The sequence below is a fragment of the Thamnophis elegans genome, chromosome 4 (genome assembly GCF_009769535.1).
Source record: "Thamnophis elegans isolate rThaEle1 chromosome 4, rThaEle1.pri, whole genome shotgun sequence".
In the NCBI taxonomy this organism is placed as follows: Eukaryota; Metazoa; Chordata; class Lepidosauria; order Squamata; family Colubridae; genus Thamnophis; species Thamnophis elegans.
Window position 1 is genome coordinate 110,491,137 of NC_045544.1, and position 23,994 is coordinate 110,515,130.

The window sequence follows — 23,994 nt, forward strand, 5'->3', positions numbered from 1 at the left end:
CTCACCAGATGGACTCACTTTCTCTTTTCACGTCCTTCCTTCCGGAGCGTCCCGACTTCATCAGCCTAGAGGCTGCCTGTTCACCGCGGGCTTGAAGCACTTCCCTTGGGTCTATCAGGGATTTTGTGATATCCCTGAGATCAGCAAGGCTTTGTCTTTCTGATCACCATCTCTACGGGATGGTTTAGGTCTCATTGGACCCCCTCCCCAGTGGCAAAAGTGTCAATGGCGGTCTCAGAGTATCGAGAACGCACGTTGTAACATCGCAATGAAGCAGCTCCTCAACACACACAAAGATTCTGATGAGTGACTCCTGGTGACTTTGTGGACACATCATTTAGTGTACTTGCCATCAATAAGAAAGTGGCTGCCATTATTTTCTCCCTGGATTTTTTTTAAACATCAGTGTCTAGTTTGGATCCCTCTGATTATCTAATTGTTTCCCATTCAGATGTTAACTAGAGCTAATACCGTTTAGCTTCCAATCCCATAATAGGGTCAGTTTTGTCATTTGTTGAAACTTCTGTCAGTCAAGCCATGGTGAAAAGCAGAACAGAGCAACCCGTACAAAAATATGCATAGTGGCATGAATAGAAAGGTGGTAAAGACAAAGGGATAGGAAATACACAATTAAAATTTAAAAATAATGGTTCTTTTTAGTCTCTCCTAGAAATCTGTAATCAGTTTACAAAAAACTCCTGGTTTTCCATCCCATTACTTTCTTCAACAAACTTCTAAAACATGCAGTCTAACTTCTAAATTACTATTTTGATTCAATCTTTCTTCCAGAGACCAAAAGTATTCCTGCACACTAATCGCAGATGCAAATATAAAAACAAAACACTGTAATTTTGTTTTACTTTTTGAAAATTGCCAAATATTACTGGGTTTTGGTTTTATGATTTAAAATTTCATAGTTTCAGGTAAGATAATAAAAATCTGGTGAGTTTTCCCGAGATTTTGGTTATTATAATTTCAGAATTGGGGACCCTATTGTATGATGGGGACATAGATATGCCAGATACTTCAAATACTTCTTTGATTCATGCTTCATGTTAAGTCTTCTTAAGTTGGTTTCCAACACCATGTCCCTGAGTACAGGATCCCCGCAGGACTGTGTCTGGAGTCCACTACTGTTCACCTTGATGACCCACAGAGATGGGTTGCTACCGGTTCGGCCGAACCACTAATGGAATTCAGGCCTGGGTTGCAGAACACCACGCCCCTGAACCAGTTCCCTCACTGCCGCTTGGGCACCACCATTTTGAAATTAAGTGACTCTGCATGCACAGTTCACTGTAATTTGTTCTGCACATGCGCAAAGGACAATTTACATTGAAGAGCACACATGCACATTGTGCACCAGTAACACCGGCAGCAACCCACCCCTGCCCACGACTGCTGTGGCATATCTGCTATGAATCATATTGTGAAGTATGCAGATGACATGGCAGTGGTGGGCAGTCCGGGACAATGAAGATGCTTATAGGGAAGAGGTGATAGCTCTGATGGACTGATGCAATAAACGTAATCTGGTTCTAAATGTTAATAAAACAAAGGTGATTGTAGATTTTAGAAAGAGCCAGTATAGTCATACTCCACTCAGTATCAAGGATACAGCTGTAGAGGTGATCAACAGTATTAAGTATCTGGGGATGCAGATAACTTACAATATGAACTGGTCTTTCCAGACGTCATCCTTAGTGAAGCGTGCAAACCAGTCTCTGCATTTCCTGCATCGGATGAGAACACATCTTTCTCCTTCTGTCCTGGCCACTTTTTACAAAGGCACAATTGAGAGTCTTTTAACAAACTGCATCACTGTTTGGTTTGGTGGCAGCAGTGCCTCAGATAGAAAGTCCATTCAGAGAGTGGTAAAGACAGCCGAGAAGATTATAGGAACAGGAAATTTCAAAATATTTCTAGCAGGACTTCCAGATTCTGTAACAGCTTTGTTCCCTATGCCATCCGTCTGGTAAACTCACAAGCTTCGTTTTACTTACCATGTCCATGTATACATCTAAACTAGACTATGTTGTTTCTCCATATCATATAATATATGTAGATATATGCATAATTTTGTATTTATTTATTTAGTCATGTGTATGTGGTGTACATTGGAGGTGGTGACTCTTTCAGAGCTGTATGCAACAAAATTTCATTTTAATGTATGTCAATTAGTGTACATTCAAAGTGACAAAGTTATTCTAAGTTCTACTCCAATCATGTAAAAATCAGCACAAGAAATGTTTCATTCAAACCAACAAGTCATATTTTAATGAAATTCAGGAGCTTCCATATACTCAGCTTTCAAATAAACAAAATTCTAAGCCTCTTCTCCCTACTATATCAAGATATAAATTGAGTAACTGAGAAAGTGGAGCTTTCAAAATACCATCTCTGTTATTAGTAACTTCAAATATTTGGTTTGTTTGATCTTAACCTTAAACACATTCAAATTCTAGAATAGGGTTGCACCTAATTCCTCACAGCCAACTCCCATGCTTTTGTTTTCATGGCTTACCAACATTTCAGGTTAACCATAAATGGATTCCTCATTTACAAATCAAAACTAATTTGTATAGCTTTGATCCTTAATACTACCCCAGATAATTAAATAGGATGCAAAGTCTTAAGTAATTACAATGGTGATTATAAAGAATTGTTTTGACATGAGTCATTCCTATAATAAAAGAATATTGGAATGAGAATCTGAAATAAATGTTTGACCTTGTGTAAATCCAAGACAAGAATGGTCCAAGCATAGAGAGCATATAGGTAAACGGGAACCATTCCCCCTTCCCTCCAAATAGCTTCATCATTGGTAGCAAGCTTCATCTTGCATGCTGCATTTGTAGATCTTGAATCATTTTCATTAACCACAACTCTCCAGGAACTACATAAGTGGCTAATTGGACTGTGGAAGGTGATGGCTCAATCCACACTGTATGTAATTGCAAATCTTAAATCCCTTTAAGGGACACATGTATTTGCACATTCTCTTTTGAATCATACACTTGTTCCCTGATTTTCACATTATCTCTCGGAATTATACAACCAAAGAGATTGTGCAAATTAGGTGCCTTGTACAAGAGGCCTATCCATCTCTTCAGGTGGAACGCGAGGCTGGCATTTTGGACACCACCACGTAAGCCTTTTCAACCCATCCGGTGGTCCAAATGTTTCCTTCTTCACCTCATGCCCTTTGGGGCATTTATCTTTCATGTAAATCTGTAGCGGCAATCTTTGTCTTCCCAGCTGGTTGTGGAGCCACGCCAAGCTGAACTGGACAATATGATCAAGCAAAGATTTGAGATCTGTGGATTCCAAAGAGGAGCCAAGGGACAGTGGATGGATCTTTGCTAAATACAGGGCCTCATTTTTAATAATATTTCCTGGAAGAGAAAAGAATTCAGGAGAAAGTGAACACTGGAGACCCTATAAAAGAAAGTGAAGTGAAAAAAGTAATCATTATGCTAAGGATTAGCCTTTCCAAACTGGAGTCCTTAAAGGAGCCTTGGGAAACAATCCCCATCATTCCTAACAAATTATCAGGGGAGTTGGGAATCACCAGAACTGTACATATTAAGAAAGGCTGCTGTAGGGCAGGGCGAAAACTTAAAAGTAGAAAGTTCAGCTTCAGATCTGAACTCTCATTAATCTTCATGGCTAACCTTGTATCAGTTATTCAGCCTAGTTTGTCCTATCTCTCAGGGGATATCAAGTGGATAAGACCAATATGTTCCTTGTTCTCATTTTGTTACTTTATGAAGATATACAAATAGTCACAATAAAAACATACACTGCTGTCAGCTATTTAGGAACTGTAGGCAGTTAGAAAACCTTTTAGTCAATGGGCATCATTATGCAAAGTGCACACGAAGCAAACCAGTAGCAACACTGGTAGGAACCCACCCCTGCTGTCGTCCCCTTCTTCTTTTGCCCTCAGTCTTTCCCAGCATTAGGCTCTTCTCCAGTGAGTCCTTCTTTCTAATTAGGTGGCCAAAGTATCTGAGTTTCATCTTCAGGATCTGGCCTTCTAAAGAGCAGTCAGGGTTGATCTCCTCTAGGACTGACCGGTTTCATCGCCTTGCAGTCCAGGCGTCTTCTCCAGTACCATCATTTAAAGACCTCAATTCTTTGTTGCTCAGCCTTTCTAATGGTCCAACTTTCACAGCCATACATTGCAACCGGGAAAACCATAGCCTTGACCATACATACTTTTGTTGGCAGGGTGATGTCTCTGCTCTTTAGTCTGCTGTCTAAAGTTGCCATAGCTTTCCTCCCCAGGAGCAAGCATCTTTTAATTTCTTGGCTGCAGTCCCCATCTGCGGTGATCTTGGAGCCCAGGAAAATAAAATCTGTCACTTCCTCCATTTCCTCCCCCTCTATGTACCAGGAATGAGAGGGCCAGATGCCATGATCTTAGTTTTCTTAACGTTGAGTTTCAAGCCAACTTTTGCACTCTCCTTCTTCACCTGCATCAAGAGGCTCTTTGGTTCCTCTTCACTTTCTGCCATTAGAGTGGTATCATCTGCATATCTCATGTTTTTGATATTTCTCCTGGCAGACTTAATTCCAACTTTTGATTCATCTAGTCCCGCCTTTCTCCTGGTGTGCTCTGCACATAATTATTCTGGATGTAAACATGTAATTGCCACCTTTTTAAAATGGCAGAGATATGTGTATTATGGACCCTGTTCCATTATTGCCCCTCAATGTAATGTTTAAATAGATGTCAAAGATCCCTTTTTAAGTCCATTCATTTGCAAAATTCAATCTTCAATAGAATTGCTGCCCTACTAGATATACCCCTACATATTTTGGATTTTATTTGGATTTGGATTTACTTTATTTGTATGCCGCCCTTTTCCCTGAAGGGACTCAGGGCGGCTCACAATTCAGGGGGAGGGAAGGACAAAACAAGTTACATACATGAAGACAATACATCGTTAAAAAGCACAACAGTCATACTATTCGAGTGGGGTTGGAGTCTTTAGCCCCAGGCCTGTCGGGACAGCCAGGTTTTAAGGGTTACGCGGAAGGTCTGGAGGGTGGTGAGGGTACGAATCTCCACGGGGAGTTCGTTCCAGAGGGTCGGAGCAGCCACCGAGAAGGCTCTCCTCCGGGTAGTTGCCAGTCGACATTGACCGGCTGATGGAATTCGGAGGAGGCCTAATCTATGGGATATTATTGGCCTAGTGGAGGTAATTGGCAGTAGGCGGTCTCTCAAGTACCCAGATCCAATACCATGAAGGGCTTTGTAGGTGACAACTAGCACCTTGAAGCGCACCCGGAGATCAACAGGCAGCCAGTGCAGCTCGCGGAGGATAGGTGTTACGTGGGTGAAACGAGGTGCACCCATGATCGCTCGCGCGGCTGCATTCTGGACCAGCTGAAGCCGCCGAATACTCTTCAAGGGCAGCCCCATGTAGAGCACATTGCAGTATTCCAGCCTAGAGGTCACAAGGGCACGAGTGACTCTTGTGAGAGCCTCCCGGTTCAGGTAGGGACGCAACTGGTGCACCAGGCGAACCTGGGCAAATGCCCCCCTGGTCACAGCTGACAGGTGATGTTCAAAAGTCAGCTGTGGGTCCAGGAGGACTCCCAAGTTGCGGACCCTATCTGAGGGGCGTAGTATTTGACCCCCCCAGCCTGAGAGATGGAACACTTGGCCAATTAGTGGGAGGGAAGCACAGCAGCCACTCGGTCTTATCTGGATTGAGTACAAGCTTGTTAACTCCCATCCAGTCTCTAACAGCCTCAAGGCCGTGGCTCATCACGTCCATCGCTTCATTGAGTTGGCACGGGGCGGACAGATACAACTGTGTATCGTCCGCATACTGGTGGTATTTTATCCCGTGCCGTCGAATGATCTCGCCCAGCAGTTTCATGTAGATATTGAAAAGTAGGGGGGGACAGGACCGAACCCTGCGGCACCCCATATATTAGGGGCCTAGGGGTCGATCTCTGCCCTCCAACTAACACCGACTGCGACCTGTCCGAGAGGTAAGAAGAGAACCACCATAAGACAGTGCCTCCCACCCCCACCTCCCGCAGTCGTCGCAGAAGGATACCATGGTCGATGGTATCGAAAGCCGCAGAGAGGTCAAGGAGTACCAGGATGGAGGCATGGCCTCCATCCCTGGCTCTCCAGAGATCATCGGTCAATGCGACCAAAGCGGTTTCTGTGCTGTAGCCAGGCCTGAAGCCAGACTGGAATGGATCAAGATAACTGGCTTCCTCCAAGGACCGCTGGAGCTGAAAGGCCACCACCTTCTCAACAACCTTCCCCACAAAGGGGAGGTTGGAGACTGGATGATAGTTGTTTAGAACGGCTGGATCCAGAGATGGTTTCTTCAGGAGGGGTCTCACCACTGCCGCCTTTAAAGCGGGGGGAAAGACCCCCTCCCGAAGGCAGGCGGCAACAACCGCCTGGATCCAGCCCCGTGTCACCTCCCTGCTGTTAACAACCAGCCAGGAGGGGCACGGGTCCAGCACGCATGTGGAGGCACCTACAGCTCTCATAGCCTTGTCCACGTCCTCAGGGGTAACAGCTTGAAAATCAATCCAGCGATGACCTACCAGATTATCCCTTAGTGCCTCGGCTGGTTCTGGAGGATTGGAGTCCAGGTCCGCCTGAAACCGAGCAACTTTATCCGCGAGGAATTGGACGTAGTCCTCAGCCCTGCCCTGCAAAGGATCACCCGTATCCCTCCTATTTAGCAACGACTCCCATTATAAATCCCAAAGTTAAACATGTATGTACATTTTTTATCTTGGTATTAATTTTGAACCTACCTATTCCTGAGAAATAACTTTGGTTGAGGAGCATGTAGCACACAGGAGTATCCTTTGCAAGGACTTCCAAAGCCCGCTCCCGGTCAAACTCCGGGCTCAGGATGTCAGTTGCTGGATCAGTGCTAGGAGAAGAGCATTGCTGAATGCGGCAGTTATAAAATACCAGAAAGTTCCCAGCATCAAAATGGAGAACCAGCCTAAATATCCAAAATGAAAACAAACACCAATTAATTTAGAGCAGGTGAGCTGAGCCTGAATTTCATGGACCATATGCAACCCTGAAAAACATAAGAGATTATCTCCAAAACCTTTTTTAAACTGTAGGTTTTAATGTGACGGAAAAGGAAAAATGATAAATGCATGATGGATAACATTAATTTATTAATAACGTAAAATGTAACTGACTAAATGCAAAGGAAACGTTTTTTTTCCTGGCCCCAGCATGCCGTTTAAAATAAAATGCACCACTTGGCCAAAAAAAATGACACGTTTTTGCTTTATTTATTTTTTTAAAAAACCCTATTGGGCTGTTTTCAGAAGAACTAGTTCAGCTACCAGTAATCCTCAATTTATAACTGGTCATTTAGCAACAGTTTGGCATTGTGACAGACACCCCACACACACACCCCACCCCAAAAGCAACTTACAACCTGATTTTGAAATTATAACATCAGCCCCACCTGGTGGCCATATGACCACATTACTGTGGAATCAGCCCACATTTACAACTGTTTGAAAGCACCCCTTCGTCACATGACCTTAATTTATTATGGTTTTTCTGGAAACCAGAGTTTACTTCTGATTTCTAGCAAAAAAACACTCAATTGCAAATTACAAAAAGAGTTGTAAAATCAGATCCAGTCATGTGGTAAGCCACTTTATGACCACCAAGACTTATGACCATAATTGCAAGGTTCAATTACTATCGTAACTCAAAGTCTACCTGTATAACAGTAGAGTAAAACTCCCTTTGTAAAGCTCAGAGGACTAACCTGGGAATTGGATCTTTCCAGTCACCCCTTTTGTTTGCTTTATTCGCCCTTGCAAACTCATTGGCTCGTATGGTTCCGTACAGGCCAAAGTGGAAGCGGAGCCATTTCCAACTCTGCCCATTATTATTATCCATATCAGATGCCAACCGGCTTGCTGACTCTTCTTGTTGATAGCATTCAGGATTGCATATTTCAACTTCATTTTCTTTCTGGCCCTGGAGAAAGGAACTGCTTCCAGACATTTCCAGTCTTTGTTCAGATAAATCCAAGGATATGCTGTCATGGCTGGGCTTTAATTTCTCTTTGGTGCCAAAAGCCAAAAACAAATTCTTCCCATGGACCTGGGAAAAAATCATTTTGAAAATATCACATTCTATTCCATCTTCTTCATTTTAGTAACCCTGGCAGCGCTCCTTTTTTATTCATCGCTTCTTCTTTTTGTTTATAGCAATAGCAGTTAGACTTATATACCGCTTCATAGGGCTTTCAGCCCTCTCTAAGCGGTTTACAGAGTCAGCATATTGCCCCCAACAATCCGGGTCCTCATTTTACCCACCTCGGAAGGATGGAAGGCTGAGTCAACCCTGAGCCGTAACCGCCGAACTGCAGATAACAGTCAGCTGAAGTGGCTGCAGTACAGCACTCTAACCACCGTGCCACCTTGGCTCTTGGCTCTTTATATAACTTCTCTAATGATTAATAAAAGTGCAGGGGAGAGAAAGAGAAACAGATGAGCCTATTAGCTAACAGAAATATCTGGGCAAGCCTTTAGTTATGAAGCAGGAATTCAGGCTCTCATAAAATGGGTCCAGGATGGAATTCTTATTAGGATTTCTTAAATCTAAAGCCAGCAACATGGCAACCAAAAACAGCAGAATGTACGTAGCCATCCTATATGGCAACCTTGGACAAAGTTATTTTTTAAATTAAATTTCAGAAATATCTGGCATCAAAGCACCAAATCTATTGGGATCAATACATATTCCAACATGAAATCTTGAACACTGGTATCAAAATATTGTCAAGACTTGGGTCATTTAAAAAAAATTGGGAGATGCAGTCTCCAAAAGGTGGCCGATTGTTACATTGCCAAAAACCATACATGAAGTACAGGGATAATAATCAAGTCTCTTAATTTGCCTTGAGCAAAAAGGTATCTTCTGTATCTTTCTTGGACTCTAGTATTTGCTACCGTATATGTTAATGATGTCATCTGATGTATAATTTTTTTAACAATGATAATGTTGGCAAAACAGCATTAATACAAAATAAGGCAATGTTGCTATTTTAGAAAGGAGTTAAATATTTATTACACAGAAAAACTCACTTGGATATCCCACAGTGTCAGTGTTTTCAGATCATCTGGATTGATCTGTCTAGTGGTTCCTCCCACCTTAGATACCATCTTCCCTACATAGGGAGAACACAGAAGCTGGAACCTCTTTACAGAAGGGCCTTCTGGCATTGTTGCAAGAGCCCAAAACTGGGGATGACAGCTGAGTTCCTGGCACTCCGGACAATCAAGTTCAATGCTGAAAGAATGTTAGGAAAATGGTTAAAAATGCCATTCTGTGTAATAAAATGTCTGTTCCCATGATGGCCTCCAAGCTTCTAGTCTGAACAACAATATTAAATATACACTTAGACTTGCAGTAGAGTGGCAGCCCCTAACATAACAACATTAACCTGAACCGGGAGGCTCTCACAACAGTCACTCGGGCCCTTGTGACCTCTAGGCTGGAGTACTGCAATGTGCTCTACATGGGGCTGCCCTTGAGGAGTATTCGGCGACTTCAGCTAGTCCAGAATGCAGCCGCGCGAGCGATTGTGGGTGCACCTCGGTTCACCCACGTAACACCTATCCTCCGCGAGCTGCGCTGGCTACCTGTCGATCTCCGGATACGCTTCAAGGTGCTACTTGCCACCTATAAAGCCCTTCATGGTAGTGGATCTGGGTACTTGAGAGACCGCCTACTGCCGATCACCTCCACACGACCCATTAGATCTCATCGTTTAGGCCTCCTCCGAGTTCCATCCGCTGGCCAATGCCGACTGGCCACCACGCGGAGGAGAGCCTTCTCGGTGGTAGCCCCGACCCAATGGAACGATCTCCCCGTGGAGCTTCGTACCCTCACCACCCTCCAGACCTTCCGCACAGCCCTTAGAATCTGGCTATCCCGTCAGGCCTGGGGCTAAAGATTGTAACCCGCCCGAATGGTATGAATGTTGCGTTTTAATCATGTACTGTCTTATATGTAAAAGTCTGTGTCCCCCCCCCATCCTTTTGATTGTGAGCCGCCCTGAGTCCCCCCAGGGAAAAGGGCGGCATACAAATAAATAAACTATAAACTATAAACTATTAACCTTTTTAAATAGCTTATTATAATCAGTTGGATTTCTTTTCAATAAGTCCCATGAATTTGTACTGATCAACTTTTAAGTATGATTAAGACTGTAACTAATTTGCACAATTGTGTGATCACACACACACACACCCTCCAGTTTGGTACAAGCACTTTTCAAGAGGGGAAGCCACATTGTTAACTCTTTCAGACACTTTAGTGAGACCTCTGGGAAGGCAGAAATGTCAATTCTGGCACTACCTCCCTAATTGTCTGTTAGAAAACATTTAGTAAAGTACACTCAGCCAGGAAAGACTGTTAGAGGATAAACATGTAAACCCCACAGATATGACATTTGCAGCATCCCCATGCTCATGTGATCAAAATTCAATTTCTTGGCAACTGGTTCATACTTCTGACCATTGCAGTGTCCCAGGGACTAGCAAAGTCAATGGGGAAGCCAGATTCACTTAACAACCAGCTTACTAACTTATCAACTGCAGTGATTCACTTAAATGTGGCAAGAAAGATCATAAAATGGGCAAAACTCACCTAACAAATGTCCCAACTTAACAAATTTTGGGGCTTAATTGTGGTTGTAAGTCAAGGACTACCTGTGCAAGAATGGTACCACGCCTGGTTTGGAGGTGTCCAAACATGGCAAACATCTGGTTTTGAAGTTGCTCTGACCATTTTTAAAAGAAATGTATCCCAGCCCCTAATACAGACCATCCTAGGTTGCTTGTCGCCAGGTTTTTATAAGTATGTGCATGCTTCTGATTCCACCCATTTTTATCCTTTATCCACCAACCAACAGCAGTTTGAAAATACAAACGGGATATAGTCCATTTACAACAGCTATTTGGAGCATTATAGGGGAAGACGTGTGTCTGCAACACAAATCGAACTACATACGTACATCTTACACTGGAGGCTCCTGAAAGTTGTAATAGAAGTCAGATACACCCACGTCTAGTCGGAAGAAAATGAAATGCAGCTGACACGATCAATGATTTTTTTAAAAGTTATTTTCCGACCTGAAGCCACCAAAGCTTTCTCGCTTCAGAGGGCTTCCTGCCTTCTTTCATTTCCGAGCGAGAGTTTATTGCTCCCGCTTCGCCTATTTGCCTTCTGAAAGGAACTCTCTCGGCAGACCTTTCCAATCGAGAACCGAACTGTTCGTCTCCATCGATCCCTGCGTAGCCCTGCGAAGAGTGAACTAATTGGGGCTAAGGGAAAGCCTTGGAAAGCCCCTTATTCCTGTTTGAACTGCAAAAGAAAAATTGAGGTATAAATGCAAACAGTCTAATCGTGCACCGTTGTGTTCCCACAACTCACTAAAGGAGGCGAAGTGCAAACGCACATAAAGCAAAATTTGGCTAGCATTAACTTTGGGTAGTTTTGCAGTTTGCTTGAATGTAGGTAGCCACAGTGAGAGAATAAAGTATCCTTTTTCAATAAAGGAGAATATTTGTGGCTCAGGGTTGAAGTGATCCTCTCTGAGCTTGGTTGCTTTCTTGCAGACGTTTCATTACTCAGACTAGGCAACATTATCAGTTTCTGGCCAAGATCTGTTTAACTTGTACATGTCTTAATCTTGTATTTTATATTTTAAAATTTATGCCATATAGTATGTTGTGGTGCTTCTGACAGGAAAAAACAAACCTAGTTTGGGTAATGAAACATCTGCATGAAAACAATCAAGCTCAGAGAGCACCAAGGACCTCTTATATCCCTTTTCCTTGGTTGATAACCTTTATTTTCAAAGAATTTGGCATCTCGGGTAGAATTTTTGATTTGCAATCTGTTTTCTCCATAAAAAGGGCAAAATTCTTTTTAAAAAAAAATAAAAAATGCTAACTTATTTATGAGCTTGTACAGATTTTCTTTTCTCACAGGAAGCTTTTTTAAAAACAAAAGTTTTCAGGGTGTGTACAATGGACCCATGCTAAAGTGCCTTAAAATAACACGTTTTGGAAAGTGCATGCTGTAGAAGGCTCCTAAAACAACCCTGGACAGCCAACAAAATAGGCTCATCAAAGAAATGTACATAGTTCTTATCTAGAGTCAAAAATCATTAGGCTCAAATTATCCTAGTTTGTACATATTATCAAAAAGGCTTTAATGCTTAGAAAAGTAGAAGAAAACAGCCAAGCAGCAAGAGGGGTGGACTCAAGTTACAATAGCGATAGGTGAACCATTGGAAGATCTGAAAAACCAGATTAAGGGTAGATCAACATCTTCTTAAATTAAGCTCAGAAAACAGCCTGAAAAACGGGCAGGGGCAGCCGGTGGTCTGATTTGCCAGTTCTCTGAACCACACAGAATCTGGGCTTACTCCCTAATAAATCAGCTTAAGATAATCCAGTAGGAGTTTGTTTATGCTTTGTGAACAAATCAGAGACATCAGATGACTCAGAAGTAAACACATTTTAGGTGTGTGTAATTAACTTTATTCTTACTAATGTCAGCTGGAACTAGAACAGAGGTGCTGATTATCAACCTCAACACCTATCCTTGGCATGGCAAGCATTAAGAAATGTTTACTGAAACTTGCAATGTTTCCTGGGTTTAAGGTGAAAACAAAACTGTACAACTTAAGAGGTATCCTTCCTTTCCCAAAACAGTCCTGTGTACAAGCTAGCACAAAATAAGATAATTTATGTAGGTGTATTACATGTACAAATTGGGCAGTCCTGTTTGGAAGGGATTGCTGAGCTGCATGTTTTAATGTGTATGTTTTTTGGATACTAATGTAATATTCAATCCTGAAAATATTGTTCAGAGACAAAACTACTAATACTATGCTATCTTCTTCCTGCTGCTTGGGTCTTGTTACTACTAGGACTCCATGTTAAAACATCTAAATTGAAGCAACATTCAGTAATATTCACATATTACATCAAACTCAGAGGCTACCTCTGCACAACCTATCAGCGCCAAAGTTCATTGTGGTTATCAATTTGTTTGTAATTGCAGAGACAATTACATCAGCAGAACTGATAGATGTTTGGCTTTCAGAATAAAGGAGCATCTTCCGAAATGGGTCCAAACAGCCTTGAGTAATCCAACAGCAGCAGCAAATCATGGCCATAAAACTCCTTCTTTGGCCTTGCGAGGCATTTACTACCTACTGGTCACCAGATGGATCAAAATTCTGTGTTTAAAGTTCTACTGTGCCACAGGAATTCACGTTTCCTGCCTTTTGCTGAGGTGGTTGCCATTAACAGCTTGAAACCCGCCTTGTGGGTGCAGAAATGGCTTTATGTCAATCTACGCCTCCAGTGACCTTTGGTTGCTTTCCTGCATATGCTACAGGCTTAATTAATGCTCTTGCTCTTATATTTGAGGCTGATTTTAACCGTGTTATTGTAATGTAGGTACTGATAAGTCAATACAAAATGCTTGCATGCATCTACCTCTGCTCGTTCTTTGGCTGTATTGTTTAAATTATTAAAAGGGACAAATTGTTTTAAATAACTAGAATAATTAAAAATAGAATATGTGTATGTATTTTGAAGAGAATAGTACCAAAACATGTACATGAATGTTTCACAGTAAAAACTATGTTGATACTTTAAAATAAAATTGTTTAAATCTCTGAGATTGCACTGATCCAAAGACATGCTACATCTTAAAAAGAATAGGGATTTAGCAAATGCCTTACATTGGTAATCTCTTTCACTAAATAAAAATCAAGGGATAGGTAAGCTAAACTGATTCTAATTTTCAGAGATATTAACCTAAATCAGATACTACTATTTCAAATAGGATTCACATGAGTGAAGTGTCTGCATTTTCTGCATGTCAGATACTCTCTTTAGACCAGTCCCTGAATAAACTAGGATTTTATATTTGTTCATGCTTAGATTTGTAAGAGGCATGTATGACATTTTGGATAGGTTTTGGTATACAAACAATGCAATCTGAACAAAATCCCAAAATCTGAATCAAGACAGGGCTGCCATATCTAGGCTTAAAGATCTAAACATCCACCAGATAGTAGCAAAGAGATTTTCAAGAAAATCTCAGAACTGAAGAAGCTTCTAGTTTCTTGTATGAGAAATTAAATGTCTTCAAGGAAAAACAAAGTTCAGTTTCCTTTTGAAAAAGCACCTTAGGGACAACTATGATCAGGATGATTGAGAATTTCCATAGAGATTCAAGAAAAGTTTTAGCACAGGGCTGTCAAACTCCTGGCCTTTGGGTAGGATGCGCCACACACTGGCCATCCCTGGTTTAGCAAAGGGGGAAAATGTCCTGATATGTCACATTATATTACAGTTTGACTCCCCTGTTTTAGCAAATCCCCTATCCATAATTTTTCCCTGATCCTCTTCATTTCTAAATTTGAGATGTTTGGAATAAAATCAGGGACCGTCTAAATGTAATTTGTGATCTAAGAGTCATAATTTATTCAAATTCATTGATTGCTTTTTGTTTTAAATACTTCGCAACTATCCCAAAAGTTCTGAAGATGAATATTACAATTTTACTGATTTTACACACAAAGCTTTGTTTCTGTTAAACGAGAACAGAAGCTTCAGAACTGTGTATTTTGCAATGGTTTGATTAGTTCATCGCAGGAGATAATGAGATTGAGTGAAAACTAGTGTCAATCCTGCCACTGGGTCATGTTCACCTTGATCATAAGTATAAAATCTTTTTTAAGTTTTATTTAGTACTGACACCATGCTTAATATTAGAGAGAAAGCAGACCTTCAATTCAAAATATTTGCTTACCCCCTACCCTTGCCATATTCTGAAATGGGTGCCTGCTAATCTATAGTCACCTATTCCAGCTGTGCCTGACCTTTATCTGAAAGATTGTATATAAATCATAGAGAATCCCACTTTCAGCTGAAAAATAGATAGGTAAAACACTATGAGTTGGTTGCTTTGAAAGGAAAAATAGATTTATTAATAGCAAAACAAGAGGGGTTAATCAAGTTGACAGAAAAGCAATTAAATTAACACCAGTGTGCTGCTGGCAGTCATAAAATTGCTGGATCCACAAAATTCCGGCTAGAATCCACAGGCCATAGTGAATTGCAGCTATGTTTGAAGACAAAACTGTTGCTTCTGTTCCACACTTTAAAAAAAAAACTGGAGTCTTCAGTTCACCATTGATTGCAGCATTTGCAAACCACAGCACCTCCATTTTCTTCTGGATTCTTGTGAGCCACCGTACTTGAATTTTGAGTCTCTTCCTATCAAAGATAACACATTTTGGTCTGCAGTCTCTTTGGGGAAGAATAATTTTTATAAATCAAAATGGGAAATAGAGAACCAAAACCCAAGCCTATGCCAGCCACTAGCCTTTTTTTCCATTCTTCTCTGCATATGCTGCTGGTTCTTTAGGCTTTGAATTAACAATGGGATGGATAGCTATCGTCCCAGATCAGGAAATCAGATCTTTCATAAAGGCCACTAGCCACTGATCCCCATAATAAAAGTTTAGGGATATTGCTGGCTTATATACTGCCTTTTTTATTTTTTTATCTCTTCTTAACCTCCATTCTATTTTTATGGGCTGGCTTATACATTCCTTCATTTTTCAAAAGATGACTGAAGACTGAACATGTGGAAAGCTGCAGTTACAATTTTCCATTCACGCTCATACACATTCTTCACATGTACACACACATATACAAACATACTATTTGATATTACATTTCTGTTTATCAGTTACGTATAAACATGTAATATTGGTGTCCATGTTATCTGGAGGATTTCTTAAAATTAGAACTTGGCAGTTTTGATTGAACAGGCCAAAGCATTTTGGAATGGCTCTTCTAAGACCAAAACTAGACAAAAACAAAGGATGGGAGGGAGAAACAAGTTGGGTGGGGAGAACAAATAGTATTGCTTGATAGTTGCCCATCGCCTTTGAGTCCCAAGCTTGGTAACTCCCTTAGAAGGGGGTGAAGAGGCAGAAGATTGTTAAGCTGTGATGATGTCTCCATGTGTTTCCCCTAAGACTAGGCTGTTCCAGGAATCTTGCTTGGAGCTGGGCTGGGGAGATTGGTTCATGGCTGCTTGATAAGCCTGTGGAGACAGTTTGAGAGTAGACATAGTGGAGTGAAGAGCAGGTCCATGCCCAGACATTGCCGCAACAGAGAATGCCTAGTGGGGAGAGGGAAAAGAGGGGGGGGGGACATAAATAATGTGGAAGAAAAAGAGAAGAAAATGCTATTTCGTCATTTGTCTGTATCAGTCTCTTAAAAACTGAACCATGAGATGGGTGGCAAATAAATTTGATAAGTAAGTGAGTGAGTGAGTAAGTAAATAAATAAATAAATAAATAATGATATCTTCCAGAATGTATTGTGGCTACAATTTTACCGCATTGGAGAACTGAATTTAAAAAAAAACCACACTCCATAAAGTTGTATTACTTTGCCTCAAAATCTCTGAAATGTTGGGTAAGATATACAGCTGAACTATGGAGTAAGCAGCAAACTAAACTTCTTAGTAGGAATAGCTGGGCTGTATAGTAGCCATTAGCATGGAATAACTGAAAGAGTTTCCTTTTAATCCATTCTCTGGGTGAGGATAATTGGATGGACTAGAGCATAGGTCCCCAATCCCCGGGACACAGCCATTTTCAAACTAGGCCACGCAAATGGCAGGTGAGCATGTGTGCAGTTCTAATTGTATGAGCGGTGGACACACACGTGCAAAGCTCGATTTGGGCAAGGGTGGGTGGACATGCCTGCCCCCTGTGCAAATGGAGTGGCGCTTGGTCATGCACGCACCTTCCACTTGCACAGAACCATCCCCTCTTAACCCCCCTCCCCCTTGCTGATTCACCAAGCCAGAAAGGTTGGGGATTGCTGAACTAGAGACAATGTTTTTAGAGTGATGGGTACCACTCACTTTTGTACAGGTGTACTGGGTGGGTAAGTGGTCTGGGTTTAGTGAGATACTGAGGTGACAGGAATTTGGTTTTTAAAGTTGTTTTGTTAATTTGATTTTTTATGTGGCTCTGTTTCTCCCATTTACCTTCACAATATAAGCCTCAGGACCAAACTGCCACATACTGTACATCTATACAGTTTACCCTAAATTATTAAATTATCAAAAGAGCATCTTTTACAATCTCATTGCTTCGTAGCAGACCCCGTGCTGCTAAAAAAAAATTGCCACTGGAACTGAAGCCTTATAATTGAAGAGGCTTAAATGTACTTGTTTATTGAGGCCTATTAACAATTTCAACTGTCCCACTTCTTTTACCCATTGTAAAATGTGATAATATTTTCTCTAAACATTATCTGAAGTAAATCTAAAGTAATGATCTTAATTATATTTCTATTGTTGCAGCTGTAGTTTTGTAATAGTCTTGAGCCATCAGCAGCACATAAATGGTTTAAATAAATTGAAAATGCAGTAAACTTTCAAAATTACCCAGCCACACTGCCATTCAGTTGGAGATAGTTGCTGTACAATCTGTTTTTTCCTACTCCACTCAGCTTACCAGATATGATAGAGTGGGACCTTCCCCAGCCCAGTAACCTATGGATTCCTGTGCTGGATGCACATAATAGGAACTAGGACCTGCCACATATGGAAGACAGACAGTTGGGAATAGAAAGGCTGCCATAGTGGTTACCTGAATTCCCTTAAGCTTCAGGAGCAGAATAACAGTTGGAAGGGACGTTGGAGGTTTTCTGGCCAACAACCAGCTCAAGCAGAAGACGCTATACTATTTCAGACAAATGATTGTCCATGTCCAATCTCTTCTTAAAAGGCTCCAGTGCTGGAGCACCCACAACTTCTGGAGGCAAATTGTTTCATTGATTAATTGTTCTAATTGTCAGGAAATTTCTCCTAAGTTCTAGGTTGATTCTCTCCTTGATTACTTTCCATCCATTGCTTCTTGTCCTGCGTTTAGGTGCTTTGGAGAATAGGCTGACTTATTGTGGCAGCACCTTAGATATTGGAACACTGCTATCATGTCACCCAAGCTTACTAGAATTCCACCATGGATAACTCTATATGGTTGTCTGCTGTCCTCTCTTGCTCCACCTTCTGTAGTCATACTTGGAACACTGATTATTGCAGTGGAGTGGGTGGGAGGTGTTAGATGATGGAAATTGATGGAAAGGTGGGAGAAAATACAAATAACTCTTTTTTTTCCTTTCCATCAAGAAATCTAAAATTATACAGCATATGAATAAAATGAAAAGACCATCAGATCCAGTATATGGGAGTTTAAGGTGTTGGACTGGGGTGACCCAGGTTCAAGTCCAAGTCCACACTTAACCTGGAAACTCACTTTGGATCTATCACTCACTCTTAGAAGGATGTGGATAGAATTAAGGTAAGATGTGCTATGTATGTTATATTTTGCTTCTGGATAAAAGATGAAATGTAAATCAATTAATAAAACATCTGAAAAGTTTATTGCCCCAGGTTTAAAGAACCCCAAGAAGGCACTAGAGGTCAATTGAAATGGTCAATACTCATAACTCCTGGATAACATGAGGATGTACTACTGGTCCTCAACTTACGACCATAATTCAGCTTAAAATTTCTGTGATTAAGTGGCACATTTGTTAGGTGAGTTTTGTCTCATTTTACAGCCTTTCTTACCACAGTTGTTAAGTGAATCACAGCCGTTTATAAGTTAGTAACCTGCTTGTTAAGTGAATTTGGCTTCCCCATTAACTTTGCTTGTCAGAGGATCACAAAAGCTGATCGCTTTTGACTTTGGGACACAGCAGCGGTCATAAGTATGAACCAGTTGCCAAGCATCTGAATTTTGATCACATGATTGTTGGGGATGCTTTAAAGGTCATAACTGTGAAAAATGGTCATAAGTCACTTTTTCAGTGCCATTGTAACTTTGAACACTCACTAAATGCACTGTTGTAAGTCGAGGGCTACGTGTACATAAATCATATGGTCACAGTCTTCTCCATGAGGGAGAAATGTCTTACATCTGGAGAGATCCAGAATATGAAAAGTTACCTTAATGTTGAATGACTCTGATTATGCAACCTTTGCTTTACAAGCTTAAGTGTTAAGGTATTGAGATTTAAGAGCTGACCAGCTGTAAAGCTGATGGAACTGTAAAGCTGATGAAATGTAAGGCAGATGCAATGAAGATGAATCAGCATTGGTATGGACCACTATGAAGTGGTCCACAAAAGTCTTTACCACTTTAGGAGGCGTTTATATAAGGCAGCCAGGAAGAGCATATGTCTCTCTCCTTGTGTCCATTGTATCCATTGTTAAGTTCTCCATGTAGAGTTAAGAAGATTGATTACTTGTCAGGTATTTGCTACCACGTATATTTCTGTATATAAACAAGGTGTGGGTTGCTGCCAGCATTACTGCGGCATTACAGCATGCGCATTTGCACCTAAAAAGGTCTGTGCATGCGCAAAAAAAGGGGAAAAATTACATTTCTGCAATGAAAATAGCTCTGCGAATGCGCAGAACTGAAAATCAAAATGGTGGAACCGGAGGAGAACTGGTTCGGGGGAGTGGCAGGCCTGGACTGCTGCCAGTTCCCGCGACCCAGGCCGCCAAGTTACTACTGGTTCGACTGAACCGGTCCAAACCAATAGGAACCCACCTCTAATATAAACCCCTGTTGAATATCTAAGTCTCTGTGTGCTGTGTTTTGCTCCTGGGTTGTCTCCTAATAGTAGTCACGCTGCAAACGCTCTGACATTAAGGTATGCAGGTGGGTGCAGGAATTTTATTAACAAGCTTGCCATGGAACGCTGAAGCTTTAACTCAACTCCGTTCTGTTAAATTCAGTACAGGATTGCTAAGAAACTAAAATACAGAGAAAGCCGTGTTTGTTTGATTTTGAACTCCTTGACAGAAAAGCAGAATACAAATGCAGCTCAATAAGCAATGAGACGATATGACTATTCTTTTGCCTAATAAAAATCTTCACCTGAGGAATAGGGCTCGGGTGTCCATAATGAGATGAGATCCCTGGTTCTGTCTTGATGGGGCGCATTTCTTCAGCAGTAGTAGTGGTGGTTGTGCTGGTGCAGGGGGCTGAGCTAATGGCAGTGGGGAGGCTTTCATTGGTGGCTGATCCTAGGGTGGAAGGTGGAAAAAGGAGAGATAAACAGTTAAACCAGATCTGCCCTGAGACCTTAGCAAATATTAAAGCATTGGCTACTATTGCTGCTGTAATAAGAATGAACGTTAAATAAGAAAAAGGCCAAATGGATCTTCATCAGGAAGGTTTTCAGAGAAAAAGACAAGAACCTTGCTATAGAATGCCAGAATGTATTGACATTCAGCTCCTAGGTAATTACATGAGTTGATGCCCAGATACCTGCAAGACCCCCATCTTCTATCTGAATTGGCCTATCCAACATGCCCATCTTAATGGCAGCAGCTTTGGTCAAATTTCACCAATGAAATGGAGGGAAAGGAGGTGGTGTCTGCTCAGCCTTGGGGAATACCTTCACCTTAGAATGCAGGCTAGCTTCTTTCTAAGGTTCTTAAAGGTAAAGGTTACCCTTGAACATATGTGCTAGTCATTCCCAACTCTAGGGAGCAGTGCTCATCTCCGTTTCAAAGCCGAAGAGCCAGCACTCTCTGAAGACATCTCCATGGTCTTGTGGCTGGCATGACTAATCACCAAGAGCGCACGGAACGCTGTTACCTTCCCATCAAAGTGGTCCCCATTTTTTACTTGCATTTTCTACATGCTTTTGAACTGCTAGGTTGGCAGAAGCTGGGGCAAGTAACGGGAGCTCACTCCATTATGCAGCGCTAGATATTTGAACCTCCAAACTGCCGACCTTTCTGATCAACAAGCGAAGCATCTTAGCCACTAAGCCACCTTGTCCCACATTCACCTTGTTCTTACAAGGTAAAATTATTCCAAAAAACACTTGATGAAATTCTTGGTTCTCAACAAATTTATTTCTCTTTGGATTACTTCTTTGTATTTTTTTTATACGTAGAAGGTTTTGCTGATTGTTTTATAAACTGTCACAAAGTCTATTTTGAATTGGTGGTATTCAAGGGGAATGAATGAAAAATGATGTGTTTTATTTGAAGGGCCATAGAATGCCAGTTTGATTTTGGTCTACTTTTTCCAGCTTTGGCAGACATTAAGCTTAAATTGTAATTATCACTGAGTCATATTAGATAAGATTTTTTCTAATTGTACTCACCTGCTGATGTCTTGGATTTGCTCAAGTTCTTTGGTTTACGCTTCCTGGTTTGGATCCCTTCTTTTCTCATAGCTAAAGGTCTTGGAACCTATGAAGATGCATTACAGATCAACATTACTCCCCTAGAAAAATCTGCAGTTTTTGAATGTACAAAATCGTGAGAGTAACTCATTGTTTTCTTAACTCTTATTTGCATAAACTGGAGTACATTGAAATTTGCACGACCATAGGAAAAAGAATCCAAAAAGAAATGTGTAAGTTTAACCTGAAACTTGTGAAAAAGACAATTGAAGAAAACAAAGGGATTAATAGAGAAAAATGCAAGCTTATAGATAAAAAAAAGGGTTTTGCATTCAAATATGAAGATGGTTTGTGTGTAGAACAAGATAGGAAATGTTAGAAATACTGTATTTTTCTGAGTATAAGACGCACCGAAGTATAAGATGCACCAAGGTTTTGAAGAGGCAAATTTTAAAAAATGTTTTTGCACTCTGCATACGTCCCAAAAACGGCCTGTTTTTTGTGAAAATGAATGGCTCATTTTTTTTAAAGGGCATGAATAGCCTTTAGGAGGCTTGTAGAGTGTTCATGGGGAAGGGGCAAAAATGAGCAAAAAACCGGCCCATTTTTGAAAAAAAAAAGGGGGGGTCATGCATAGCCTTTAGGAAGCTTATAGAGTGCTATGAGGGGGGGGGGCAAAATTTAGCAAAATAAGGTCCATTTTTTGCTCATTTCTGCCTTCCCCAGCCCCCAGGAACACTCTGCAAGGCTCCTAAAGGCTTTGCACAACCATTTTGGGGTTTAAGGAGGCAAAAAATGCTGCATTCAGTTTATAAGACACACCCAGATTTTCAGCCTCTTTTTTGAGGGAAAAAGGCGCGTCTTATATTCCGAAAAATATGGTAATTGGAAAATTCTATTCAGAGCTATACAAAGATCAAGATCACCAAGGCAATCGTAAAATGGATCCCACTTGATAAAAAGCATCCATGAAAGAGAGCTAAAAGAAGATGGATCAAAGACATCAGCAAGTATTGCTGGCCAATTGGCAAAAGAAAGCTCAGAACTGTATTGGTTGCAAACATGCGGAAGAGGCCTTCATCCTGCATTGGATAAACAGTGGCTAAAATGACGATGACAATGATGACAGCAAAAGCTGTTTTCAGTTCCCATTGTTTCCCATAGCAGAACTTAATGTTCTTGTTGTTCTTTTGGAAAACGAGAACTTTCAGAGTATTCTGAATTGTTTCAACAACCAAATCAAAATACTCTGGTTGAAGAGTCCTAGAAGGACATCTCTACTAAAGACCAAATCCAAAACACCCTCCAGATGTATGAGAGCAACACTATAAACCCCCAACAAGGATGATTGGATTTTTTCCCCACCATTTTCCTCCTCTGCCCTCCCATCTTTGGCTTCAAAGTAATGCCTAGAAACGGCGGTTTCTCTGCCCTCTTTAGTAACAGGAAATCCTACGCAGGGGGAAAAGTCCCGATGCCACCTTCTTGATCTATATCCAAAAGGAGCTTTCCCATACTGATGCCCTCCAGATGTTTTTGCATTCTCAGATTTCCCATCCAGCATGGGGGAAACAAGCAAACTGGGGGAAGCTGCCATAGATAGTTTATGCTTTGTTTTCTCCTCTCACCCCATGGAGCTTCATGTATAAACCACAGGCATTGCAGACTGGCTCTCCTTCGGCGTTCCGGCGCCACAGTGTGGTTGTAGATGTGTGACAGTTTGCACATGACAGTCCAATCCGACGGGAGGCTGACTGTGAGGACAAGGGTTCAAAGCAAGAATAGCTGATTAATTCACTAAGATTGATCTTATCTATCAATCTTTTTTACTCATTATCATAAATTGCTATAAAATGCTAAAACAACTAGACATAAAAACAGTTTTCCCCCATGCCATCACTTTGTTGAATACCTAATTCCCACAGTACTGTCTTATACCTAAGGATATTAACCAGGGGTGGTTGCTACGGATTCGCCTGGGTTTGAGAGAACCTGTAGCTAACATTATGGTCGGTTTGGAGAACTTCCAAATCCCACCCCTGGCTGGCGCTGCCCACCCCGCCTCTCCAGGAGTCACCATGTGGCCCATTTTGGATGTAAGGTAAGTGCAGGCTTGAAGGCTTGGGGATGGGGAAAATAGGCCACATGGAAGCGCTGAAGGGCCTCCGGAGCCAGGGAGAGGCTGTTTTCACCCTCCCACAGGCTTTAGGGATATCCTCCAGAGCCTGGGGAAGGCGAAAACAGCCCCCCCGCCATCGTGGTGCAGAAGGCTGACTAGGCCATACCCACCATAGACATGCCCACCCAGCAACTGGGCAGAGAACCCGTTGCTGAAATTTTTGAATCCCACCCCTGATATTCACCCATGTAGTAGGGCTATTTTGCTCTTATCCTTCTCATCTTTCTTATTACCTTCTCCTATGGTATCTTATGATTTATGATTTATCATTTTGTTATTTGTATGTCCATTGAGAGCTTCTACACCTGAGACAAATTCCTTGTGTGTCGGAGCAGGAGGAATAGGCTTCAGGGCCATATCGAAACTGTGTTACAATATACAACCTTATAAATGATGTAAATCTAATTGGCTTTTTTACAGGTCAAGATTAATACTGGACAGGTGGAATTGAATCACAAAGGAGATTCTCACAGTTTGTGAGGGTTTTGCATCTCACTCCTTAC

General features: G+C 41.4%; 2 protein-coding genes and 1 long non-coding RNA gene across 5 annotated transcripts in view; 1 reads left to right on the top strand and 2 right to left on the bottom strand.

The window, feature by feature from the left end:
- Positions 1-2,246: 2,246 nt before the first annotated feature.
- NEIL2 (nei like DNA glycosylase 2) lies at positions 2,247-11,306 on the bottom strand. The gene is made up of 5 exons (XM_032215423.1): positions 11,055-11,306; positions 9,121-9,325; positions 7,794-8,134; positions 6,802-6,998; positions 2,247-3,395 (listed from the first exon to the last, which is right to left on the bottom strand). The coding sequence occupies exons 2-5, from the start codon at positions 9,256-9,258 to the stop codon at positions 3,076-3,078; spliced, it is 996 nt and encodes a 331-aa protein (XP_032071314.1). The 5' UTR covers positions 9,259-9,325; positions 11,055-11,306; the 3' UTR covers positions 2,247-3,075.
- Positions 11,307-11,328: 22 nt separating this feature from the next.
- Positions 11,329-23,993, top strand: LOC116507349. Its single transcript, XR_004255184.1, has 3 exons — positions 11,329-11,423; positions 18,287-18,458; positions 23,912-23,993. It is a non-coding gene; the product is annotated as an uncharacterized LOC116507349 (long non-coding RNA).
- GATA4 (GATA binding protein 4) overlaps positions 15,029-23,994 on the bottom strand; it is a 67,906-nt gene continuing 58,940 nt past the window's right edge. For all 3 annotated transcript variants that reach the window (XM_032215421.1, XM_032215420.1, XM_032215422.1), the window contains 4 exons: positions 22,941-23,066; positions 21,292-21,379; positions 20,049-20,197; positions 15,029-16,261 (listed from right to left, as the gene is read on the bottom strand). In XM_032215421.1, coding sequence (XP_032071312.1) covers positions 16,079-16,261; positions 20,049-20,197; positions 21,292-21,379; positions 22,941-23,066 — 546 coding nt within the window. In that variant the 3' untranslated portion in view covers positions 15,029-16,078. The remainder of the gene's footprint in view (positions 16,262-20,048; positions 20,198-21,291; positions 21,380-22,940; positions 23,067-23,994) is intronic.